This window comes from Phoca vitulina, unplaced genomic scaffold, assembly GCF_004348235.1.
Source record: "Phoca vitulina isolate PV1807 unplaced genomic scaffold, GSC_HSeal_1.0 scaffold2, whole genome shotgun sequence".
NCBI lineage: Eukaryota > Metazoa > Chordata > Mammalia > Carnivora > Phocidae > Phoca > Phoca vitulina.
The window spans coordinates 66613286-66637097 of NW_022589705.1; the positions used below are offsets into that span (position 1 = coordinate 66613286).

The window sequence follows — 23812 nt, forward strand, 5'->3', positions numbered from 1 at the left end:
TCCCGACCGGCGTCCTGGTTGACCAATACCTGACCCAGATCACGCGAGCCAGCCAGTGGCTGCGAAGCAGGGCTAGAACGGGGCGGGGCATGGTTGCTAGGGCCGAGCCCTGGGGTGCCGCGAGAGGCTCCGAGAGAGACTCGGCGGTTGCTAGGACTGGAGGTCACAGAGCGCCGCTCAGGGATTGGGCAGCGACGGGAGAGGTGGGTGGTGATTGGGCGGCACCCGGGAGGCTCCCGGGTGAGGCGCGGGCGCGCGAGCGGGAGTTCCGGCGGAGGCCCGTGCTGAGGGCTGGCGCCTTCACCATGGCTTCGGCTGAGCTGGACTACACCATCGAGATCCCGGATCAGCCCTGCTGGAGCCAGGGTATGGAACGAGGGTCGGGTCCAATCGTGGGGAGGTAACCTAACGAGTCTGTGGGTCGCAAGCACAGCTGTGGCTCCGCCCCTCTCGGAGTCCCGCCCTCTCGCGACCCGCCCCCTCACGGGGTCCCGCAGGTCCTGGACTTGGTCGGGCCCACAGAGCCCCACCCCCGTGCAAGCCCCGCCCCCGGAGTGGTCGCCGCGTCCGAGCCCCGCCCCTTCCCTGCGGCCTCGGCTCCGTTGGGGGCTTATTTCTGTCTTTTCAGTTGGAGCTCTCAGGTCCGTGCCCTCGTTTCTCTCCTCGCAGCTGAAGGCTGCCGAGGGCAGGGGCTGTCCTGATTCCTTTGGGCTCAGGCTTCCCACTTCCAGCCTCTCTTCGGCGGTTGTGGCTAGGGGACCCACCCATTATTTTCCACCCACTGTTTTCCCGGGGGTCCTTGTAGAAGCCCGGGACACGGGACTCATCCCTCCCACTCTCCTTGGCAGGGGTGAACCGAGCAGTCTCTGCCGTCAGGTAGAAGTCGGTTCAGATCCTTTGCAAAACGAGGCTACCGATAGTAACCTCCCTTCCAGGGCTGTTGGTTGCACAACTGAGGTAATTTGTGTAAAGGACCCAGCATAGTGCCTGGGATGGAGTAAATATAATGATTAACATTACTCCTCGCTAGAGTCGTATCATTAAAGACAGTTGTGTGGGAGACTCCACAAAATGAGTAGCCTGTAGAGCAGGCCTGCAGTGAGAGTTGGATTGGGGGCCCAGAGAATGGAAAGTTTGGCCCCGACAGGGAATTATGATAGAGGAGGCTTGAGGTACTGAGCCCAGCATGTCTCTCCCTGCTTTAGTTCACATGGCCTTTCCGCCCTCCAGTCTCACTGCCAGCAGCTCAGCCTCTGGTATGGCTACCACAGTGATCTTCCTTAATAGAGAGGTTTGCTCTTGTCACCGGTCTGCCTCAAAGCCTTCCGTGGCTCCTTATTGCCCTCAGGATAAATCAAGTTCAGGTTTCGTCACGTGGCATTCAAAGTCCTTCGCAGTTTAGCAGCCCCTGCGTATCTCTCTGATCATTGTGTCCTTCCACTGTTCAATTTGCGTTTTATGTTCTGGCAACCCAAACTGCTTGTGATTCTCCACACACTTCTTGCTTCTCCGCCTTTGCTCCTGTCTGGAATGCCCTTTCCCCTCTGCTGCCCCACACTGCCCCCTCGCTTGTCCTTGTTCGGTTCGTCATTGAAGGCTTAGCTCAGATGTTGCCTCCTTCAGGAGAGCCTCCCCAAGCCCCTCCCATAGCATCTTGTGTTATTGGTTGGGGTCTAGGAGGAGAGGGCAGCCCCTAGGCTCCCACAGGACAGATGGCCCTAGACCAATTCTGTTGCCTTAGAGCTGGGTATGGTGGCGTAGGGCTCTTGGGCTTATGGATGTAAAAATGCTTTTGAAAAGTTTTGGCCTCAGGGGGAGATGAAGCCAGTTAATATTATTGCCCTTGGAGAGCCACCAGCTGCAAAGGGCTGGAGCTGCCCACTGTGTGGATAGGAGGGCAGATGTTCTCTCTCAGCCCAGGTGGGCAGCCTGGTGGTTTTGGTTTGCCATTCACTTCTACCTCCTACTGGTTTTATGGCTTTGGCAAGTTACTGAACCTTCTTGAGCCTCGGATTCCTCCATTGTAAAATGGGAATTATAATGGTGCCTCCTTCACGGGATTGTGAGGGTTTACAGGACAGTGACTGGATGTGTGTGCCTGGTGTCTCGGTGTATCTCCTGTGCTTGTGGCTCCCCTCACTGCTTCAGGAGGCGGGGTCCTAGAATTGGAAGAAACCTCAGGGGGCCATTTAGTCCTACCAGCATGAGGGTATTCTGTTGCTTCCAGACCCTTCTCTGATAGGATGCTTCCTCCCAAACATCCTGGCCTGCTGTAGGTAACTGGGATTGTTAGAAAGCACTTCCTTTTCTTGAGCCACAATAGGCCTTCCTGTCGTTTCTGTTTTCAGTTCAGCATTTGCTGTGTCCTGGCCGCCAGTTAGTTGCTGGTGCCTCAGAAGTGACTCACGCACAGGTTCCATTCAGGGAGCTGTGGTTTTCAGGACGGGTGAGGATTTATAAGCAGGTGGTTTCACAATGATGTGGTAACTGCAGGACTAGAGGGTCGGGGTGGGTGCAACACAGCAAGATAATCTCTCTTCTTCTCTCTTCAAGAGGTCAGCTCATGCCTTCCACACATCTCTGTTCTCCAAGAGAAATATCTCTAGGGCCGTCGTCAGCTGTCCTTCCTCTGATGTGGTTCTAAGAATCTCCTCCATCTGATTGCTTCTCTGGATCGGCTTTAGTTCATCATGCCTTTCCCTCTCAAAGCGCATGCCCCAGAGCTGAGCTAGAGGGGGTAGCACCCCTCAGCGGGAGATAACAGCACCGTGATCCCCTGAATCTGTTTCCCATCTGCAGAGAGCTCCCTCCAGTCTGACATGGCTTCACGTGGGGATAGCCTGTGCGGATCCTGGAGATTGTCTTTCTTTTGCATTTGCTGTTTAATGGTGGAGAAGTATGTAGGACAATCATGTTTGGTTTCTGGAATTTCTTTCCCCCATATTTGAAGATCAAAACTGCAGTGCCCAGCACTGCTGTGAGTTGACAGGTGAGCAGCTGCTGCTGGCATATCAGTTACCCAGTTACCTAGAAGGCAGCTGCAGGTCTGGGATCGTTCAGAGCCTGGGCTGGGCAGTCTAGGATCCTTCTGCTGGGAATCCCACCAGCCAGTATCTGTGACTGCCCATGCTGGGAGAGTAGTCGGCCTGGGCCTTCGCTGAAGCTGATCCCTTGACCTGGAATCTCCCTGCTTCCTTCTCTGACCAGTGATCCCCTTCCTCTCCTAATACTCTGCTCCCACCTCATTTCCTTGGGGAAGGTTCTGTTCTCCTGGCTCCCATAGCAGGGATCCCTTTTATAGTGCTTTTGGTGGTTTTGCTCACTGTTGCTAGGGCCTGCCAAGGATGAGGTGCCAAATGAGCTGAATGGAGTCACTTGGCAGCTCTGCGGGCCCGAGCCAGAGATGCCCTGACATCCAGGCTGAGGCTACGCTGCCCCTTCTCCCGTCCGGAGAATGGTCAGCCAAGTCCTGCCCCAGGGCCCCTCTTTGGCTTGCTGGCTGGCCAGGAGGCCTTCTTAACAGCACTGTATTGCTCTCATGTTCAGTAAACATTTTCAGAAATAATTGATTCACAAGGTCTGGACAAGGGGCTTACCCTTAGAGTACAAGGAAGGCCTTTGGAGGTCACAGAGAGGGGAAGTGACGGGTTTATTGTGAGCCCAGGTTTTATTGTGAACCTGCTCTTCTGCTAAGCACTCGCCAAAAAAAAGAAAAAGGTGGGGACAGAAAAAAAGGCCACTTAATCTTCAGGAAGCTTTTACTGGCACCTGGGAAATAGTCTGGAGTGGTTTTGAACACCGTGGTGGGCCCCAGTGGTTGCGGTGGGCTTCTTGGAGAAGAGTGGCCCAAGCTGGACCTAGAGCTTCACAGGGCTGATGGGTAGATGGTGAGCAAAGAAAGCGCAGAAGGGCACTGGGGGTGGGGGGACTGAGGTGGTCCCACAGAGCTGTCACACCAGAGAGGCCTTAGAGGCCCAGGTGAAGAGTGAGTTGGGACTTCAAACTCTCCTTGCCTGTGTGGCCCCCTGTTTTTTTTTTTTTAAACAGAGGAGTTTAATTTACAGGCATACCTTGTTTTACTGTGCTTTGCTTTACTGCACTTCGCAGATGTGCTTTTTTTTTTTTACAGATTGAAGGTTTGTGGCAACCTTGCATCAGGCAAGTCTCCGGGCGCCGTTTTTCCAACAGCATTTGCTCACTTCGTGTCTCTGTGTCACATTTTGGTAATTCTCACAATATTTAAAACTTTTCCATTATGATTATATTTTTTGTGGTGATCTGTGATCAGTGATCTTTGATGTTACTATTTTCATTGTTTTGGGGTGCCACGAACCCCACCCACATAAGACAGTGAACTTAATCGATGACTATTGTGTGTGTTCTAACCGCTCCACTGACCATTCCATCTTCCCTCTGCCTCTCCTTGGGCTTCCCTATTCCCTGAGACACAGTATTGAAATTAGGCCAGTTAATAACCCTACAGTGGCTTCTAAGTGTTCAAGTGAAATGAAGAATCACAAGTCTCTCACTTTAAATCAAAAGCTAGAAATGATTAAGGTTATTAAGGAAGGACTGTGGAAAGCTGAGAGAGGCTGAACACTAGTCCTCATGTACCAGACAGCCAAGTTGCGAAGGCAAAGGAAAAGTTCTTGAAGGAAATCCAAAGTGCTACTCTAGTGAACATGTGAATGATAAGAAAACAACCTTACTGCTGATATGGAGAAAGTTTGAGTGGTCTGGGTAGAAGATCAAACATTCCCTTAAGCCAAAGCCTAATCCAGAGCAAGGCCCTCACTCTTTTCAATTCTTTGAAGGCCGAGAGAGGGGAGGAAGCTGCAGAAGAAAAGCTGGAATCTGGCAGCGGTGGGTTCATGAGGTTAGAGGAAAGAAGCCGCCTCCATAGCATAAAAGTATAAGGTGAAGCAGCAAGTTATGGTGTAGAAACCACAGCAAAGTTATCCAGAAGAATTGGCTAAGATAATCCATGAACGTGGCTACACTAAACAACAGATTTTCAATGTAGATGAGACAGTCTTATATTGGAAGAAGATGTGATTTAGGACTTTCATAGCTAGAGAGGAGAAGTCAATGCCTAGCCTCAAAGCTTCTAAGGACAGGCTGACTCTCTTGCTAGAAGCTAAGGCAGCTGGTGACTCTAAGTTGAAGGCAGTGCTCATTTACCATTCTGAAAATTCTAGGACCCTTAAGAATTATGATAAATCTACTCTGCCTGTGCTTTATAAATTGAACAGCAAAGCCCGGATGACAGCACATCTTTTACACCATGGTTTACTGAATAGTTTAAGCCCACTGTTGAGACCTTCTGCTCAGAAAAAAAGATTCTTTTCAAAATATTACTGCTCATTGACAATGTACCTGGTCACCCAAGGGCTCTGATGGAGATGTATGATGAGATTAATGTTGTTTTCATGCCTGCTAATACAACATCTATTCTGCAGCCCATAGATCAAGGAATAATTTCAACTTTCAAGTCCTATAATTTAAGAAATACATTTCTTAAGGCTATAACTGCCACAGAGTGATTCCTCTGATGGACCTAGGCAAAGTAAATTGAAAACCTTCTGGAAAGGAATCTCTATTCTAGGTGCCATTAAGAATATTTGTGATTCATGGGAAGAGGTCAAAATAGCAACATTCACAGGACTTTGGAAGAAGTTGATTCCAACCCTCGTGGGTGACTTTGAGGGTTCAGCACTTCAGTGGGGGAGGTAGCTGCAAGAAAGAGCAAGAGAACCAGAATTAGAATTGGAGCCTGAAGATGTGGCTGAATCGCTGTCATCTCATGATAAAACCTGAACAGACGAGGAGTTACATCTTACGGATGAACAAAGAAAGTGGTTCCTCGAGATGGAATTTACTCCCGGTGAAGATGCTGTGAAGATTGGAAATAACAACAAAGGATTTTAGGATATTCCATAAACTTAGTTGCTAAAGCAGCTGCAGGGTTTGAGAGGATTGACTCCCAATTTGGAAACAAGTTCTGCTGTGGGTAAAATGCTGTCAAACTGCATCACATGCTACAGGGAAATCATTTCTGAAAGGAAGAGTCAATCAATGTGGCAAACTTTCTTTTTTCATTTTAAGAAATCACCACAGCCACCCCAGCCTTCAGCACCCACCACCGTGACCAGGCAGCGGCCGTCAACATCGAGGCCAGACCCTCCACCAACACAAAGATTATGACTTGCTGAGAGCTCAGATGATGGTTAGCATTTTTTAGCAATAATGTATTTTCTTTAAAGATTTTATTTATTTATTTGTCAGAGAGAGAGAGCACAAGCAGGGGGAGCAGCAGGCAGAGGGAGAGGGAGAAGCAGGCTCCCTGCCGAGGAAGGAGCCCAATGCAGGACTCGATCCCAGGACCCTGGGATCATGACCTGAGCTGAAGGCAGATGCTTAACCGACTGAGCCACCCAGGTGTCCCAAACAATAATGTATTTTTAAAAGATTTTATTTTTTAATTTTTTTAAGTAAACCACACCCAATGTGGGGCTTGAACCCACAACCCTGAGGTCAAGGGTCGCACGCTGTACTGACTGAGCCAGCCAGGAGCCCCAGCAATAAAATGTTTTTAAGTTAAGGTATGTACATTGTTTTTTTAGACAATGCTAGCACATACTTAATTGACTACAGTATAGTGAAAACATACGTATGCACTGGGAAACCAAAAAATTTATTTGACTCACTTTATTATGATATTCATTTTTTTGGGGTTGTCTGGGAACGAGCCCACAATATCTCCAAGGTATGCCTATATTTTTTGGAATCACAGTCTCTTTCACACATTAATAAAAACCCTTTCTAATATGTCTGCTCTGTCCCAGGTGCTGTGCTAGGCTCTAGATTTGAGATCTAGACCTGGTGGACCCTGTACAGGTCTCCTTTCTCTGAGCTCACAGGGTTTCTCTTGCCCTTTTTCTGTTGACCGTGTCCTGCTCACATACTAGGCCTGCCAGGAGCATCTATTATTAATGGCAACCACCTTGTGAAGGAGGGAGAGGTCTTACTCCATTTTACATACGAGGAACAGAAACTCCAGGCAGCTGAGGTATCTTACCCCAGGTTATCCCAGATTTCAACTCCGGAGCTCCACTCCTCAGCTAGTACATGCAGATTCTTGTTGACATTAGGAAGTGTTGCTTGAATACAGTTCCATTTCTAGGACACAATTAAGGACACACACAAAGAAAGAGGTGTCCAATAGAGTCCTTTTATAATAGTAAAAATTGGAAATATCATGTCCAATAATGGGAGATTGGTCACCACAAATTATGAAATATTCTACAGTCGCTCCATAGCCACTAAAAAGAGTGATGTAGAAATATGTAAGCTGACAGGGAGAGAGGTTCACAATATATTGCTAAATGGAAGAAAGCAGATTACAAAACAGTGGGATTCCAATTTTATTAGACATTCATTTTCTCCTTTTCTATAGGACACATGTGCTGCTCGTGAAGGAGTAGTATCTTGGGTTCATTGAACTCTTTCTTTGTGCCAGGTACCATGCTAAGCCCTCGACAGACATTATCTTATTTAATCTATATATTAATAGCCCCATTTTACAGATAAGGAATTTGAAGTTTAGGGAGTTTGCGCAAGGTCTGTTTCATAGTTACTCATGGCGAGCCAGAGATTTGGACTCAGATAAGGTTTTGTTTTATTTTTATTTTTGTAAAGTTTTTATTTTAATTCCAGTTAGTTAACATACAGTGTAACATTAGTTTCAGGTGTACAATATAGTGATTTAACACTTCCATACAGCACCCGCTGCTCATCATGACCAGTGCACTCCTCAATCCCCATCACCTGTTTCACCCATTCCCCCACTCCCCCCTCCCCCAGCATCAGTTTGTTCTCTATCCTTAAGAGTCTGTTTCTTGGTTTGTCTCCCTGTCTTGAATTCAGATATGGTTTTATAAAGTATGTACTCTTAAGATACTGTGCTACTTTCCTAGGCTCTTATTTCAAAAAGTAAAAAAAAAAAAAAAAAAGGAAATTTTTAAATAAAGTAATTTAAATATATAAATATGGGAACTGTGGAGCACCTGGCTGGCTCAGTTGGTAGAGCGTGTGATTCTTGATCTTGGGGTCATGAGTTCAAGCCCATGTTGGGGGTAGAGTTTACTTAAAAAAAAAATAAATACCGGAACTAGATATGTGAGAATCTAGATAAAGTTTTTCTGGGGAGTAGAAGAAACTGAGGATCCTTTTATTCTTTGCATTTTAAAAAGAAAACAGATTCTTTGCATTTTGATTCTGGCTTACAGATAAAAAGCACATATTGTGCCATAGACCCTTATGCCTTGTCAGCCTTTCCTTTGTCTTCTTCACATGCCCCTGGGATATACATAATCTAATTTATGCTTTAGTTTTATGACTTGAACTGTTGTACAATATATGTATCTGTAATTCTTCTATTATTGGTGTCAGTATTGTTTTGTTGAGAAATTCTAGAGGACAGGGAGCCTGTGAGATTAAATTGTTTTGTGGGTGCTCAAGAATCATGAGGGTTGAGAAGAATACTTCTGCCTTGCCAAGGAGCTAAAATAACATTTTAACTCTCATTGCAAAAGTGATACATGTTGATTTTAGAAAATGGTTAAAAAAAATAACGAAAAAGCAATTGCTTCTAGTCCCAGAAATAATTACTCTTAATATTGGATGTGTTTTTTTCTATGCATAAATATATGTGTGTATATGTATATACATAAATATATATGCACCTCTAAATATATGTATATATTCTGTTGTATATGCTGCTTTTCAACATGCTTTTTCACTTAATGTATTACTACTAATTTTTTAAAAGATTTTGAAAGTAATCTCTATACCCACCATGGGACTTGAACTTACAACATCAAGGTCAAGAATCGCATGCTCTACAGACTGAGCGAGCCAGGCAACCCTATTATTAATTTTCAAAAATAATAGCATTATTGAGATATAATTCACATACCATAAAACTCACCCTTTTAAAGCTGTACAATTCATTGTTTTTTAGTATATTCGCAGAATTGTGCACCCATCACCACTAACTCCAGAACATTTCCATCACCTCAGAAGAAACCCTATACCCATTAGTAGTCACTCCCCATTCCCCCCTCCCTTTAGCTCCTGGCAACCACTACTCTGCTTCTTTATGGATTTACCTATTCTGGACATTTCATATAAATGGAATCATGCAATATATAGTTTTTTGTGGCTGGCTTCTTTTACTTAGCGTAGATTTTCAAGGTTCATCCATGTTGTAGCCTGTGTCAGTACTTCATTGCTTTTTTATGACCAAATGGTATTTCGTTGTATGGGATATACCACATTATTGATAGGCATGTGGATTGTTTCTACGTGGTGGCTCTTGTGAATATTTGTGGTTATGAAGATTTGTGTACAGGTTTGTGTGTGGACGCATGCGTTCACTTCTCTTAGGTGTGTGATGACGTAGGAGTAGAAGTGCTGGGTCCTGTGGTAACTTGATGTTTAGTGTTTTTTTAGGAACTGCCAAACCGCTTTCCAAACTGGCTGCACGTTTTTGCGTTCTTACCGGTAGTGTATGAGGGTCTAATTTCTCCACATCCTCATCAACACTTGTTACTATCTGACTTTTTGATTATAGCCATCCTAGTGGGTATAACGTGGGATCTCACTGTGGTTTTTATTTTCATTACCCTAATGAGTATGATGTTGAGCATCTTTTCATGCGCTTATTGGTCATTCGTCTATCTTCTTTGGAGAAATGTGTATTCAAATCCTTTGCGCATCTTAATCAGGTTGTTTGTCTTTTTATTGTTGAATTGTAAGAGGTTTTTTGGTACATGCCAGATACAAGCCCCCTATCAGATATATGATTTACAAATATTTCCTCCCATTGTGGGGGTTGTTATTTTCACTTTTTTGAAGGTGTCCTCTGAAGTACAAATGTTTTTAATTTTGATGAAATCCCAATTTATCTTTTTTTTTTCTTTTATTCCTTGCACTTTTGGTCATGTCCAAGAAACCGTTGCCTAATTCCAGGCCACAAAGATTTACTCCTGTGTTTTCTTTTTTATGGTTTTAGCTCTTACATGTATGTCTCTAGTTTGCTTCATGTATTATCAAATATTTCCATATGATTAAACATTTTTTTTTCTTCGAAGTGAAATTGCTGTGTCAAAGATGGCATGTTTTTGAGAACTTTGATCCATGTTCCAAAATTACTCTTGTCCCCGTCCTTCCCCTCCACCTTCCTACCTGTCTTCCACTGTTGGGGTTCAGGCCTTTGCCTTCTCTTGCCTTGCATGTTACAGCAGCCTCCTCCCTGTTCCTAACGGACACTGCCCGGCAGTATGGCAAGCGTAGACATGGTGATGGTGGGCCCCGTGGCGGTACGGCCGAGGGGCGTCTAACCCAGTCTGGCGATTGGGAGTGGGGGATGAGAAGGGGTTGCGGGAGGCTTCAGGGGAGGCTTCCTGGAAGTGAACAGTGAGCTGACTCAGGAGGTGGGGTGGGCATTAGCCAAGCCATAAACATGGAGCATCAGCACACTGGCCAGGGGGCTCCCCACTAGGGAGCGCGTGTGAGGTCCCGGAGGTGAGAGCAGGGTGGCGTGCTGGTCCAGAGAGATGGATGCTGGCTCTGCCGCTTCCTGGCTACATGGTCTTGGGGAGAGGAACTTCCTCTCTCTGTGTTTTAGTTTTCTCATCTGTAAAATGGGAACAATAGTAACGAACTCCGAGAATGGTTGCAGGACCCAGTGAGGCAGCATCCATTGGGGCCCTGGCTGGGGGGTCCGGTCCCTGAGGAGGAGGCAGAAGATGTCAGAGTTGGATCTGTTGATGGACAAAGGCAGCTACGTGTACGCGTTTGGAGCTGAGGTGGTAGAGATTTGGTTCAGCCTGGGGGCTTGGGTTTTGTTACCCAGGGCGCCGGCGGGGGCAGTTTTTACAAGCTGGTCTCTAGACCACTTGGGTTTGGATTCCAGTTTCACTGCTTATTAGTTGTGTGACCTTGAGCCAGTTATCTATTATCTCTGTGCCTTAGTTGTTCATCAGCAAAATGAGAATAATAACAGTACATTGTTCACGGGAGTGTTGTAAAGATTAAATGAGTTGATACATAAAGTGCTTAGAACAGTGCCTGCCACATAATACTCTTTTTCCTGTTACCATTACTGGTTTTCTTGGCGCTGGGAAAGAGGGGTAGTAAGAGCTGGAAGGAGATGTGGACTTCAGAGAGGTTTGTGATGGCTTACGGGGTGGATTTGATTGCCGGCACCGGGTCATGGGAAGTCTTGGAGCATAAATGAGAGACCGAGGGCGCCTGGGTGGCTCAGTTGGTTGGGCGACTGCCTTCGGCTCAGGTCATGATCCTGGAGTCCCGGGATCGAGTCCCGCATCGGGCCCCCTGCTGAGCAGGGAGTCTGCTTCTCCCTCTGGCCCTCCTCCCTCTCATGCTCTCTGTCTCTCATTCTCTCTCTCAAATAAATGGGTAAAATCTTTAAAAAATAAATAAATAAATAAATAAATGAGAGACCGAGCCAGTGCCCAAGCCTTGCCCCTGAGGCGCAGCAGCCAGAGGCCCCGAGATGTCAGCCACAGGAGGGACGAGGGTGATACGGCCAGTGGGATAAGCATAAAAAGAACAGGGGCTTTTATGAGAGGATGGAGGAATCATGATCTGGATGTGGCAATAAATAACAATAGCCATAAGAATTACTTTTATTACTCTGGAAAGGGCAATGGGGAGCAAGAATGCTAGCTCTTTCTCCTTGGATCCATCCTTCACTTTGCAGCCACATGTTCATTCCAGCACGTTCCTCCTGCACGCCTGAATGGGCCAGCTACGGGGCTGGGCACTGGGCAGGGGGCTGTGATAAACACGCCGCACTCAGTGCCTGCCTTCACAGAGCCTGCTGGCGAAAGGGAGAGACAGACATTAAATCCTTGTGCAAGTCATTAATCAATACAGGTTGGATCCCGCTGCTTCCCCAATTCAGGATCATCATTTGCTCTCTACTGCGACGGAATAAAATTCCAACTCCTACGCATGGCTTGAAAGGCCCTGCAGGATCGCGCCACAGTGCTACTCTCAGCAGCTCTTGCAACCATTCCTGCTCCTCACCGCGGCTTCTAGCCCCCCAGGACTGCTTGCTGGGCCTGAGACCAACCCCGGCATCTCCAGAGCCTCCTGCCCCCCCGCTCATGGCCTCTCTCCTCCTGGCATGTTCCTACTGGGCCTCCAGGGCAGCGCAGCACGTGTGTCTTCCTTCGGGAGGCCTTTCCCGGTCGCCAGCACTCTCAGCCACGTTGCCAGAGCACCTCGGACTTTCTGGGTTGTAGCACTTGAAATACAGAATCAGAAGGGGCAGCATGGCTCTGGTGGGAGGAGGTCAGGATGAAGGTTGAAGTTAGGAATGCGTAGAGAGTGGGGCCCCCGGGAGGAGATTTTGTCGAGATTTTGTCGGGGGGAATGGGAGATGCCCCCGGGCAGGAGGAGCAGCTTTGGCTCAAGGGTAGCCTCGGCTGGAGTGGAGGGACCAGTTCCCTCCCATGAGGAGCACTACGGAAAGGTTGGGCTCTGGGAGTGGGCAGTGTGTTCAGGGTATCCACATTCTGAGAGCTTCTTCATGGAAATGCCTCTCTGGGGAAGAGTCATTCCTACCTGAGCTGGTGAAGCCACGGATGCCTGTAAAACCTGGTGGAGCAGAAGGGAGTTTCAAGTCCAGGGGCGGATCAGAGGCCCAGCAGAAGCTGTTCTAACCTTCCTCAATTGGGAATGCACCATCACTGCTGGTGGGGGCTGGCCTTAACTTCAGGAGGCCGCCAGGGGGTGTGGCGTCCCTTGGCTGCCTTCTCTGTGTTTGAGATAAATGCCAAAGCCCTTTGCTGTTTCTTGGTGGTGGCACAGGAGGGGACCGCTGTAGGCTGGGGGAGGGGAGCCTATGCTCAGACAGCTGCACAGAGGTAAGGGAGCCTCCCTGGGGCAGGTCTCAGAAATCTAGTTCCTGGATCTCAGAGATTCACGGGCAGGTCCAAACGGGTGGCTGTTGATTGCTACCCGTGAGGCTGCTGTGGCCCGAGCTTCATGGGCAGTCCTCATCCCCAGCAGGGTTGGTCATGGGCCCCAGGGCGGCCCAGATGCCTTTCCGCCAGAAGGGCAGGGGATGGGGACACCAGGCCAGGAAAGGTGGTGCGAATATTTGGAGTGGCCTGCGTTAGGTCTGTAGGACCGTCTCCCTCCCCAGAGGCCAGGCCAGCATCGGGAGCCTGGGAGTGCTGGGACTGAGGCGCAGGCAGCTCCCACTCCAGGCTGAGTTGCAGCCCAGCCTGGGATCCCCCCGGGGGCGGGCAGTTAATCTCTGAAGGCCAGAGTCACCACTGCTGGAGAGCGGGAACGTTGAACTTTTCAATCACATTAATTTCTACAGGAAATTGTTGTCTTCCTTTTGTCCAAAGGTTAGTGATTTATATTTACCATCCTCTTAACTAGCCTTGAAATTTACTGTTGCCCGGTCACCACCGACATCCATAAATCTCGAGGTGGCAGCTGAGTAGAGCCAAGTGGCTTGATACTTGGAAGGGCACACCCTGGCCCTTGCGGGAGGACGGATAACTAGTAATGGACAGTCCCTGCACCGAAGTCCCCTTGAGTGCGTGGGTCCTTACTCGGCAGGGGAAATGAGATGAGGTCTGACCAACAAGGTTGCAGGGAAGCCTCTTAGAAAGTAGCCATGGAGGAGGCAGCTGGCCTGTGCCTTGGCACATCTCCGCAGGAGCCATGCTTCCAGTTGGGGATGGTGCTGGTGGCACAGGAGGTCTCAAGTGGCTTAGTTAGGATGGGGAGCAGGGGCCACATTCCCAGCTGTACACTTTCTGTGTGACCTTAGGCCACTATCTTAACCACTCTGTGCCTCAGTGTCGTCATCGGCAATAATCCTCATAGTGTTGTTATGAGTGTTAAGTCTCAGTAAATACTGGCGATGATTATTCTCTGGCAGGACTGGGTGGGTGGTTTGGTGTGATCCCTCAGGGTCTGCTCTACCTCCCTGTTGGCACTATCTATCCATTTCTCCTTTCAAGGTCTCCTTCCTCCAACTGCTTGTGCGATTAGAATAGGGCTGGCAATTTTTTTCTGTGAAGGGCCATAAGTATTTTAGGCTTTGCAAACCATAGGGTCTCTGTTGCCACGAGTCAACTCTGCTGTTCTATCATGAAAGCAGCTATACAATAAGTAAATGAATGAGCGTGGCTGTGTTCCAATAAAACTTTATTGTGGACATTTCATAGAACTCTCATGTGTCACAAAATATTAGTTCTTTTGATTCTTTTTAACCGTTTAAAAATAGAAAAACCATTATTCTTTTTAGCGTGCAGTTCATACAAAACCAGACCGTGGGCCAGATTTGGCCCATGGCTTGTAGTTTGCTGACCTCTGGATTAGAAGGTGAAATTGCATGGAGAAAGTTCTCACTTTTCTCGCCTGGGCTATGTCTTTGAGTTACTGAAAAAAAGGTGCCCTCATGTGGGTTTTTGCAGTGACCCTGCATTGCCTCCTGAGAGGCTTAAATGCCACTTCTGCGGCGGGATAGAGGAGGGAGCCCCATGGGAACCTGAGGCACACGTGCTGGCAGGATGTGCCGAGGTCTGGCACCTGTTGGTTCCCTGCCTACCGCTAGATTGGCTTTGCATTGGCCAGTCACCCTCACCCCACATGCCACCTCCAGTGCTGACAGTGCCACCATGTCTGTGTTCCAGAGAACAGCCCCAACCACAGCGGGAAGGAGGTGGGGACTCGACAGCCTTTGGTGATTCTCTTGGGCTGGGGTGGCTGCACCGACAAGAACCTTGCCAAGTACAGCGCCATCTACCACAAAAGGGTGAGTACTGCAGGCTTGTGGACACGCAGCGCCCGGGGTGCAGCTGGCCGCTCTGGGGGGCACTCGGCCTTGGCTGCTGTCATTGCTGGGCTCCAGCGACCGCCGACCACCAGTGTGACAGGCCCGGCTCTGAGAACAGCCTGTGAGGAAGACACTGGGCTCATGGGGACTTTGGCAGGATTATCCCTCCTTTGCTGCCAGCTCTTTGGCCGGGTCTGTCTCCTTCAGCCTCCCAACCTGCTTCCCCTTCCTTCCTCCCCAAGCCCCACAGTGGGCAGTCCAGCCCTGATGTGCTTCCAGCTGGGGAGTTGGCCCAGACCTCCAGGCTGTTGTTGCCCGGATGGGCAGCAAGAGCCTGGGCCGAGCGTGCTGGGCATAGGGAGTACTCCCAGGATGTTCTCCTTTTCTGCGCAGGTGAGTTTCTGTCTTAGGGTTGACCGTGGCACCTTCGCATTCCCATAGGAGGAGGGCTTCTTGGAAAAGAGATTCAGGCTGGAGGTTTTCTGGCTTCTTCTTAGGCCACCCCAGGAGTTGGATGTAGAGCTTGTGGTAACTGGAGAGAGCCTTAGGACGGCTGGTTATATTTTGGAAGCCCCTTTCACATCTTTGGCCTCTAGCCTGGCCCTGCCCTCCTCAGCAGGAAGACGCCAGTACAGACAGCCCTTCCTGGTTGCCACCTGGAAGCCCTGGGCTGAGGAGGAGTGGAGACCTCCCGGGAGAAAGGCCAGTCAACACCCCCAGCCCCTCGCCGCAGCCTCCCTCCACTGGCCTCCATCTGCACTGGGCCTGAGGGGTGTGTGGCCCTGGAATGGGAGAAGGGTCGGGGGGAAAATGTTCTGAGCTTGAGGCCTTACCCCAACCAAGAAGGCTGGTCCTCTGGTGTCGCCTTTTACGAATAGCTCTGCAGCTAAGTTTCAGCGACTTCTGAATTCCACTCACTGGGCCAGGCCTGTTTTGTCTGACTTCTCCATTGGACTAAGATCCCTGAGGGCAGGCCGAAGAATAGGAATAGGTGAGTGTGGCCAGAACAGAGAATGAAAGAAAGGGCAAGTGTCAAGAGAGGAGGCTGGGAGGGGTCCTGGGGGGAACTGCGGCGGGGGGTGTGGGGTTAGATTCCAGGGAAGGCAGCGGGGTTGAGTTGGCAGGGCTGGCGGAGGGGTCCTCTGGGAAAGGAAGGGGGTCGGGACAGGATGGGTGTGGAGAAAAAAATGTTCCAACTCCAAACTCCTGATACTTGATTATTTAAAAGAAAGTAAAAATACCATATCTACACCTAGAGATGACCTCTATTTACTCGTTCGTGCCCATCCTTTCAGCTTTTCTCTGTGTGTAGCTTTTCTTAACCTAATGAGATCTACTGAATATACTTTTTTTTAAAATAAAGATTTTATTTATTTATTTGTCAGAGAGAGAGACAGAGAGCACAAGCAGGGTGAGCGGCAGGCAGAGGGAGAAGCAGACTTCCCGCGGAGCAGGGAGCCCGATGCAGGACTTGATCCCAGGACCCTGAGATCATGACCTGAGCCGAAGGCAGACGCTTAACTGACTGAGCCACCCAGGTGTCCCAGCTTCTGAATATACGTTTTGCATCCTGCTTTTTTTCAGATCATGATCTCCACCTTGCTTAATCTGTTTTCATCTCCTTGAGTTCCCAGTCCTTATTCAGATTCTCTCACAGTCTCCAAAATGTCCTTTATAGCTGATTTGCCCAAACCAGGATCCAATCCAGGATCACCCATTGCGTCTAGTTACTTTGTTTCTTAAGGCTCTTTTATTTTTTTTTTTAAGATTTTATTTTTAAGTAATCACCCAACGTGGGGCTACCAGAGAATATATCTAGGAGTGCACGATCCCGAATGCTGCTAGAAGGAAAGTAGGATGGGCGCTAAGAGGTGTCATGGGATTTGGCCATTTGGGAGAGCGTGGGTGACCTTGGTGAGAGCAGTGCAGGGGAGTCAGTGGGAGGGGACGAGGTGGAGAGGGCAGGTGTCAAAAAGATTGTCTGGGAAGGTGGAGAGAGGGTGGGATAGAGTTAGAGGGGAACACAGTGTAATGGCAGAGGCTTTTTATGGTTTTGTTTATTTGAGAGAGAGTACTCAGGTATGGGGGGAGGAGGGTCAGAGGGAGAGGAGGGAGAGTTTTTTTTTTTTAAGATTTTATTTATTTATTTGACAGAGAGCGCGCACAAGCAGGGGCAGCAGCAGAGGGAGAGGGAGAAGCAGGCTCCCCGCTGAGCAGGGAGTCTGATGCGGGGCTCGATCCCAGGACCCTGAGATCATGACTTGAGCCGAAGGCAGATGCTTAATGACTGAGCCACCCAGGCACCCCAAGGAGGAGGGAGAGTCTTAAGCAGATTCCCTGCTGAGTGTAGAGCTGGATGTGAGGCTCCATCTCAGGACTCTGAAGTGACAACCTGAGCCGAAACCAAGAATCGGGTGTTTAACGGACTGTGCCATCCAGGCGCCCTGAGGCTTTTTTTTTTTTTTTTTTAAATGAGATTGGTTTGACAGAAATCTGGAGAAAGGAGGAAACTGAGAATACAGGAGAGGGAGGCAAGGACCCATGGCAGGGCCTCGGGGCTGAGTGTGCTAGAGATGGAGAACCGCTTGGCTGGGGGATGGGGGGGGGTGGAGACTGGGATCTGACCTGCAGGGACTTCTAGGAGCATCTGACTGGGGAGGTGGCAGCGGAGATGCAGGCACCTGGGAAACCTCAAAGTGAGGCCCAGACCGGCAGGCACGGGGAAGCTTGGCAGGCATGTGCCCTTCCTGGGGAGTGCTGGGCCCTCAGGGGGGGAGTTCCGCGTGTGCACTCACAGGTGATGTGGAGTTGGAGGGCACAAAATCGTGTGTGTCCTCATAGGTGGCGTGTTCGCAGGAATTGCTGTTTATTTCTGCGTGTGAATGCTCCAGGGGAGGAGTGTGTGTGCGCGCGTGTGTGTGTGTGCGCGTGTGTGCTCTTGAAGGGAGCAGAGTGTGTAACTGGGTACCTGCCAGCAGTGCGTGTGCATGTGGGTGTCTTGCCGGCTACTCAGATGGTGTGGTGGGTGCCCCGTGTGTCCACATGTGGGATACGGTGTGGGTGGGCTTCGTTTAGTTCTAGGGTTGCGTGTGTGTGGAGGTGTGATGTGGGAGTGTGTTTGCATTTGTGGGAAATGCTGTGTGTTGGTTGGGGGTGGGGTGGAAGACATTTCACATGCCGTTGGGAAGTTAGAACAGAGCACTTGATGAAATTTCCTAGAGCCTGAGGGGCCAGGTGGCATCAGTGGCCCCCTCTGCAGAGTCCTGGGAGGGGGGCTTAGGCATGCCAGGGCCCTGGTGACAATAGTGCCAGGGGGAGTCGGGGACAGATGTCAGATTGGAGCCAGCGGGAGGGGTGAAGTTAGGGGGCTGATGGCAGGGTTCTTTCAGCTGACCATCGTGTTTAGCTCTGCGTCATTCACATACCGTGGTCAGAGGGTGTCCTCCGTGTTATCAGTCCTGCCGCCACTAGTTACTGCTACTATTAGTTGACTTTGTGCCAGGTCCTGTTTGGGGCACTTGAGGTATGTTTTTCCGTTCAGTCTTCACGATAACCCCGCGAGACGGACGTTAACCCAGTTTACAGGTGGAAGCACAGGCCCAGGAAGATGAAGCAAATTGTTCTTCACCCCTACTGTTAATAAGTGGTGCCAGGAATCGAACCCAGACCTGTGTGACCCCAGAGCCCGCCTAACTCAGTTCCCCTGACAAATGGCCCTTTGTCTCTCGAATAGGACGGTGAGAGGGGATTAGCACCGAGGCACGTGGCTTTGGCTGCCTTTTCTACCTGACCTAGAAGAGGATCTGTCTGGAGATTTTGAGGCATACTTGACCCAGGCATTGAGGGGTGCAGAAGCCTACGAGATTGGCTCAGGTTTTAGAATTTGAGGAACAACAGTGTTTACTATATTTGGAATTTCAGGGTGAGTGGGAGGAGCGATCCCAGGCCTTGGAACCAGACAGATCGGGGTGCCAGGCCCCTATGCCGGAGAGCATGGCCTGTGCTGTCAGGGTTCTGCCGGAAGGCCGCCGTGGCCGGAGACTGACTTGACGCGGTCTGGCCCACGAGTGGCCTCTGGTGGCCAAGGCTGGGCATGCAGGCCGTGTCTGCGTATTGGGTTTTATGGGGGTAGCTCCTTGTGCCTGGGAGGGTGGGGCTGGTGCAGAGCAGTCACTGCAGCAAGGTGTCGCCAAGCACGAGCCCTTAAATATGCTGGAGTTGAGCAGATGCGCTGCAGGGGGGAAGGGGGCGGGCACGGGCTGGAGTCAGACTGTTCTGGTCAGCCAGAGCGAGCTCCAGGCCTCACCCAGCGGGCTGGGTGGCCGTGGCCAGCATGAAGTGGTTATTCCACAGCTGGGCCTTGCGAGTACCTTGCACTCTGGAAGGCACCCGTCTGTGAGTGGTGAGCTGGTGCCTGGAGCACTGCTAGACTTGTAGCTGCTGGACATCTCTGACGCTAGCTTGTAGTCCCCCCTCCCCGCCACCCCCCATCCCTGAGGACCGACCCGGCCTCTCTCCTCTCCCCAGGGCTGCATCGTGATCCGATACACAGCCCCATGGCACATGGTCTTCTTCTCCGAGTCCCTGGGCATCCCTTCACTTCGTGTTCTGGCCCAGAAGCTACTTGAGCTACTCTTTGATTACGAGATTGAGAAGGAGCCCCTGCTCTTCCATGTCTTCAGCAATGCCGGTGTCATGCTGTACCGATACGTGCTGGAGCTCCTGCAGACCCATCGGCGCTTCTGCCGCCTGCGTGTGGTGGGCACCATCTTTGACAGCGGCCCCGGGGATAGCAACCTGCTGGGGGCTCTGCGGGCCCTGGCAGCCGTCCTGGGGCACCGGCCCGCAGTGCTGCGCCTGCTGCTCCTGGTGGCCTTCGCCCTGGTGGCGGTCCTGTTCCATGTCCTGCTCGCTCCCCTCACGGCCCTGTTCCACACCCACTTCTATGACAGGCTACTCGATGCAGCCTCTCGCTGGCCAGAGCTCTACCTCTACTCAAGGGCCGACGAGGTGGTCCTGGCCAGGGACGTGGAACGCATGGTGGAGGCTCGCCTGGCACACCGGGTCCTGGTGCGCTCTGTGGACTTCGTGTCATCTGCGCACGTCAGCCACCTCCGTGACTACCCTACTTACTACACGAGCCTCTGCGTCAACTTCATGCGCAGCTGTGTCCACTGCTGAGCTCCTTGTCCCACCCACCCAACTCCTCTCTGCTCCAGAAATAAATGCCCCCCACCTCCCCACAAGCTCTGTCTGTGGGTGGCGGGGCCCTCTTCTGCTTCAGCTCCTTGACAGCCCTTTGGGACTCTGTGGTCCCGCAGGTAGAGAATTCCCATTGAATTTTAGCAGCCATGCGCCGGGAACCGTTTGTCCCGGGATCCTAGGCGGGGGGAGTGCCCGGACAGGTTGCCGTAGGAGTGTCGCCGTGGCTGGGTTTGGGCAGGCGCAAGTCGGGCTGCGGACGGGATCCTATAGCTTTTAGGCTGGGTAGGGTTAACAGAGTGGGGAGGGTGGGGTTGACGAGGAGCCCCAGGGTTGATCTTTAACTTCTTGAAAGGTCGGTGAGCTTTGTGCCGAGGTGCCGGGGGAGAGGGTCAGGCTGGCGCAGGGGCTGTGATTTCTGCTCCCACGCCCTGCAGCGTGACGCCACCTGCTTAGATCCCACTCGGTAGCTCACTTGGGGGGGCCGCTGTCACCTCAGTGCCAGAGAGAGGGGAGCTGAGGGTGCAGAGGTGGTGGGCCTGCCTGGGTCCACCACGCTGTGCCAGGAAAGCTGCAGCGTGTCTAACAGGCAGATGGAGTGGGGAGGAGGAGAGCAGCGCCACACAGGAGCTGGGACAAGCGAAGTCAGTAGCCCTGAAGACCAGAACCAGGGCGAGGACTCCTCCATCTCCTTGAGACCCCCTTGGATCCTGAACAGGCAGGAGAGGTGACTTCAGCCCGAGTTCTCGATCGTCTCGCATTCTCTCAGTCACTGCTGCACAATGCTGGCCCATAGTAGGTACTCAATAAATATGTTGATTGAATGAGCTTACTGTGATATTCAAGGGACTTGGGGGGGGGGCAGGGATGGGCTTGGAAAGTTTGACAGGCAGCGAAGGAGATGGCTAGCCAGGCTCTGGGTGGGAGCTGACCCTTGATATTCTCAGGACTGCTGGGCCCTCTGCCTCCAGAGCCGAGCTCGATCTGCATCTTGTCAGCCCTCTGGGATGTCAGGGACCTCAGGGACCGTTGCGGCTGCTCCCTATGCTGTGTGGTTGCATTCCTAGCCATGGCCAACAGGTGGCAGTGCTGCCTGGGCCATGAGACCACGCTTAAGGATCCCACAGCTGGGTAGGCTTCACGCCCTCGCTCGGGGTTAATAACATTGCCTGTTAGAGAGCCTACGGCCCCCAGGGTGAGAGTAACCAGCCATCAGGGACCTATTGAGTCCAAGGCAAGGAGAAGGGAGAGTTGAGACCTGAAAGGAGCCAGCCGGATGGGAACTGGGCATTACCCACTTCTTTCCAGAAACCTTAGCCGTCACTGGGGCCGCTCTGCTCTGGCAGGCCACATACGTTCCCTAGACTCTTGGGCCCCAGGATTCTTGTATTCAGGATATTCGGTGCCATCAGGCTGGGCCTGGGGCTGTGCACGGCCTTCACTGGGCTCCAACCAGGGTGACTTGTCACCTGAGTGCAGGAGGCAGGAGCTGCCGACTGGACCCTCTTCTGTCGTACACACCGAGGGCACCCCAGGTATCAGTGTGTCTAAGGTGGGGGGTTGGGGAAGATGGAGGATGGGCCTGGTGAGAATGTGTAAAGGAAAGGACTCACCTGCAGCTTTGAGCACCTGGGATGCAGATTACTCACTGACCGTGGGCAGCCTTGGGGATGACGATTTGATGAAGTGCCATCTCCAGTCCCCGATGTGAGAATCCACCTTGGACAACTGGGGGTTTCTACTGAGGCCATCTGGGGATCTAGGCAGTAGCTATTACTGGGGTGTTGGGTCACTAGAAAAAAAGCCAGGGGGGCTGAGATGGGGTCGTTTTGGTCCCTGGCTCATTTCAGGGGACTAGAGAGGGACAGAGGCTTGGGGTTTGTGTCCTTCCCTAAGCTTACAGCTGCTGCTGCTCTAGATTGGGGGATAGAGCTATGTACCCCCAAGCTCTGACCTCTTCTGTGATTAATGAGCTGACGATTCTGCATCGATAAGGAATTAACCTGGAGCCCCTACCCATCAATAGGAGTCCAGGTCCCTGGCCCCACCCCCACTGACGGAGTGCTCCAGGGCCCCCCTGAGCAGACCAACCCCGCACCCGCACTGCTTTGCACACCCATATCCAAGTCCTCTCCCCCACACTGCTGTCAGGAATTAACCCCTTAACTGCCTCTGTCCACACCGCCCCATCACCTAGCCCTCCCTGCACAATACACACAGGCAGCAGCTGTTTATATTGGTTTAATCCATGTCAAATGTAGTTTACAAAGGGAAAGGACAAGTACCTTTGTATAGAATATACAGACACAGCATCACACCGTGGGGCCCATGTGGGAGGGGTGGGGGAGACCACTTTCCCTGGGAAGAGCAGTTCTAATCCCAGGAATGGTTCTTGGCAGAAGGCTGGGCAGCCAGGAGCACATTCATCCAGCCCCAATCTCAGCCCCTGCTTTAGCTCGGTTCCCATTTCCTGTGTCTCCCCCCTCCCCCAACTCCTTATAAAGAGCCCCAGGAGCTAAGACTAAGGAGAGGATCGTGTCCCTTGGGGCATGTGGCCCATGTCTGGGGGAAGAAATATACACCACTGAACACCGAGCACATGGGAGAGGGAAAGGGATACCATGGGGGGGAGAGAGGCAGGCGCCCTGAGAGGTGGATGGGCCGAGCCCCCAGCCAGCCCTGAAGGGGGCACTGCTTCCAGGTGTTCTTAAAAAAAGAAGAAAATCATACAACCAAAGGGGAGGGCATGGAGTGGAGGGTGAGGAATTGTCCCATTTATACACAACATTGTAAACATACACAGTCTATATTACATGTGCTTCAGTCTGGTGTTTGCATGTCTGTCTGTCCGTCTGTCAGTCTGGGGGCTGGATCTCAGGAGCCTTGCCCCACTACCCCCCCTCACCTCCACCTCCCTGCCCCACCCTGGGGACAGAACCTGGAATAGGTACGGTCCCCAGTCTTGGTGGCAGCCAGCAGGCAGGGCCTGGGCCTCAGCCTCCACTCTGGCTCCAGAGTCCTGTGTGTGTGTGTGTATGTGTGTGCGCGCGCGCGCGCATGTCTGTACACGGGGAACCTGTGTGCGAGTATGTACAAGGGGGAGGGTCACGTCACAGAGGCAGGCAGGTGGGGCTGCTCGAGGCACGGCCCACCGGGGGGGCCAGCTCACAAGTAGATTCTCCGCAGGTCTCCGGGTGCCGTGATGGTGTTGCACTGAGGGCAGAGCTTCTTGGCACCCTGCAGGGAGAACGGGGAGGGCCCCGGTTACACACACCACGCCGCGTGTTTGCCTGCGAGAGCACGGGGGCCTGCAGCCGTGTCTCCCCGCACCCGCTGTGTGCTGGCACCTCGGTCCTGGCAGCCCAGGCTGGGGAGGCACGGGCGGGCCTCTGCGAGCAGGCAGGCCCGCTCCTGTGCTGGGGGGACGCCAGGATCAAACCGCCTGGCCAGCCCCGCAGCGGGAGCCCCGGTAATGAGAACAAGGCTGGGTCCAGCTGTGGCTGCGGCGGCCCTAACGAGATTACATGCGGCCTTTGATCAGGACACAGAGCCCACGTCCGGGCCTTTTATTGCTGTCTCCGGGCGACATTTTAATGGCTGCTCCGGAGCGAAGAACAGGGGCAGGAGCAGAAGGAGCTTAGTAATGGCAGGGGGAGGGGCTGAGGCCCTAGTCCTGCTTACCCACACCCAGCCTCCTCCTGACCCGGGATCTCACCA

The 23812-nt window shown here is 51.5% G+C and overlaps 2 protein-coding genes across 6 annotated transcripts in view; one reads left to right on the forward strand and one right to left on the reverse strand.

The window, feature by feature from the left end:
- The first annotated feature begins 4 nt into the window (after positions 1-4).
- Positions 5-20893, forward strand: TMEM53 (transmembrane protein 53). Its single transcript, XM_032430473.1, has 3 exons — positions 5-366; positions 14751-14872; positions 19421-20893. Exons 1-3 carry the CDS (start codon positions 90-92, stop codon positions 20072-20074), a joined length of 1053 nt encoding a protein of 350 aa, XP_032286364.1. The 5' UTR covers positions 5-89; the 3' UTR covers positions 20075-20893.
- A 1430-nt stretch (positions 20894-22323) lies between these two features.
- The window catches only part of RNF220 (ring finger protein 220), a 221782-nt gene continuing 220293 nt past the window's right edge, over positions 22324-23812 (reverse strand). For all 5 annotated transcript variants that reach the window (XM_032430498.1, XM_032430504.1, XM_032430508.1 and 2 more), the window contains one exon: positions 22324-23332. In XM_032430498.1, coding sequence (XP_032286389.1) covers positions 23261-23332 — 72 coding nt within the window. In that variant the 3' untranslated portion in view covers positions 22324-23260. The remainder of the gene's footprint in view (positions 23333-23812) is intronic.